We start from the raw sequence: 665 nt of genomic DNA on the forward strand, positions 1-665 counted from the left end.
AAGCACACCAACTTCGTGGAGTTCCGCAACTTCAAGATCATCTACCGGCGCTACGCAGGGCTCTACTTCTGCATTTGCGTGGATGTGAATGACAACAACTTAGCTTATCTCGAAGCCATTCACAACTTTGTGGAGGTTCTGAACGAGTATTTCCACAACGTCTGCGAGCTCGACCTGGTCTTCAACTTCTACAAGGTCTACACGGTGGTGGATGAGATGTTCTTAGCCGGGGAAATCCGGGAAACCAGCCAGACGAAAGTTCTGAAGCAGCTCCTCATGCTGCAGTCCTTGGAATGAGGGGGGGCCTCGATGGCGCTGGGTCTCTCCTCTTCAGGTCCTCTCGCCTCCCGCCAGACCCACCTCTCTTCGCTGGTGCCCTGAATCAGAGACTTGCTCGGAGGAAATGTCGCCCCTTGACCCAGAGCTGGAGGCTGGCAGGGAGGAAGCATTTGGGGATGGGTGTCCAGGGAGTCCCCCCCGTCTGTCGTCCCCTCACCGCCTCACGAGGATGGGATGGAGGGCGTGCAGGTGGGGCTGCTTTGCCTGCCTTCTCTGGTCAAAAGGGGAGGATTTGCAGTGGCAAGAGCTCCTCCCTCCCTCCTCCCCCTCCCCCCCCACAGCCATGTGATATGCTACTGCTCTCCACCCTCCACATCGCTGGGTCG

General features: G+C 57.9%; 1 protein-coding gene across 1 annotated transcript; it reads left to right on the top strand.

Moving 5' to 3' along the window:
• Positions 1-3: 3 nt before the first annotated feature.
• Positions 4-297, top strand: LOC117799333 (AP-2 complex subunit sigma-like; the record flags this gene model as incomplete). Its single annotated transcript, XM_034651804.1, has 1 exon — positions 4-297. A coding segment is annotated over one exon (294 nt), but the record flags the coding sequence as incomplete, so codon positions are not given.
• Between the last annotated feature and the right edge of the window lie 368 nt (positions 298-665).

The sequence above is a fragment of the Ailuropoda melanoleuca genome, unplaced genomic scaffold (genome assembly GCF_002007445.2).
Source record: "Ailuropoda melanoleuca isolate Jingjing unplaced genomic scaffold, ASM200744v2 unplaced-scaffold47362, whole genome shotgun sequence".
Classification (NCBI taxonomy): Eukaryota; Metazoa; Chordata; class Mammalia; order Carnivora; family Ursidae; genus Ailuropoda; species Ailuropoda melanoleuca.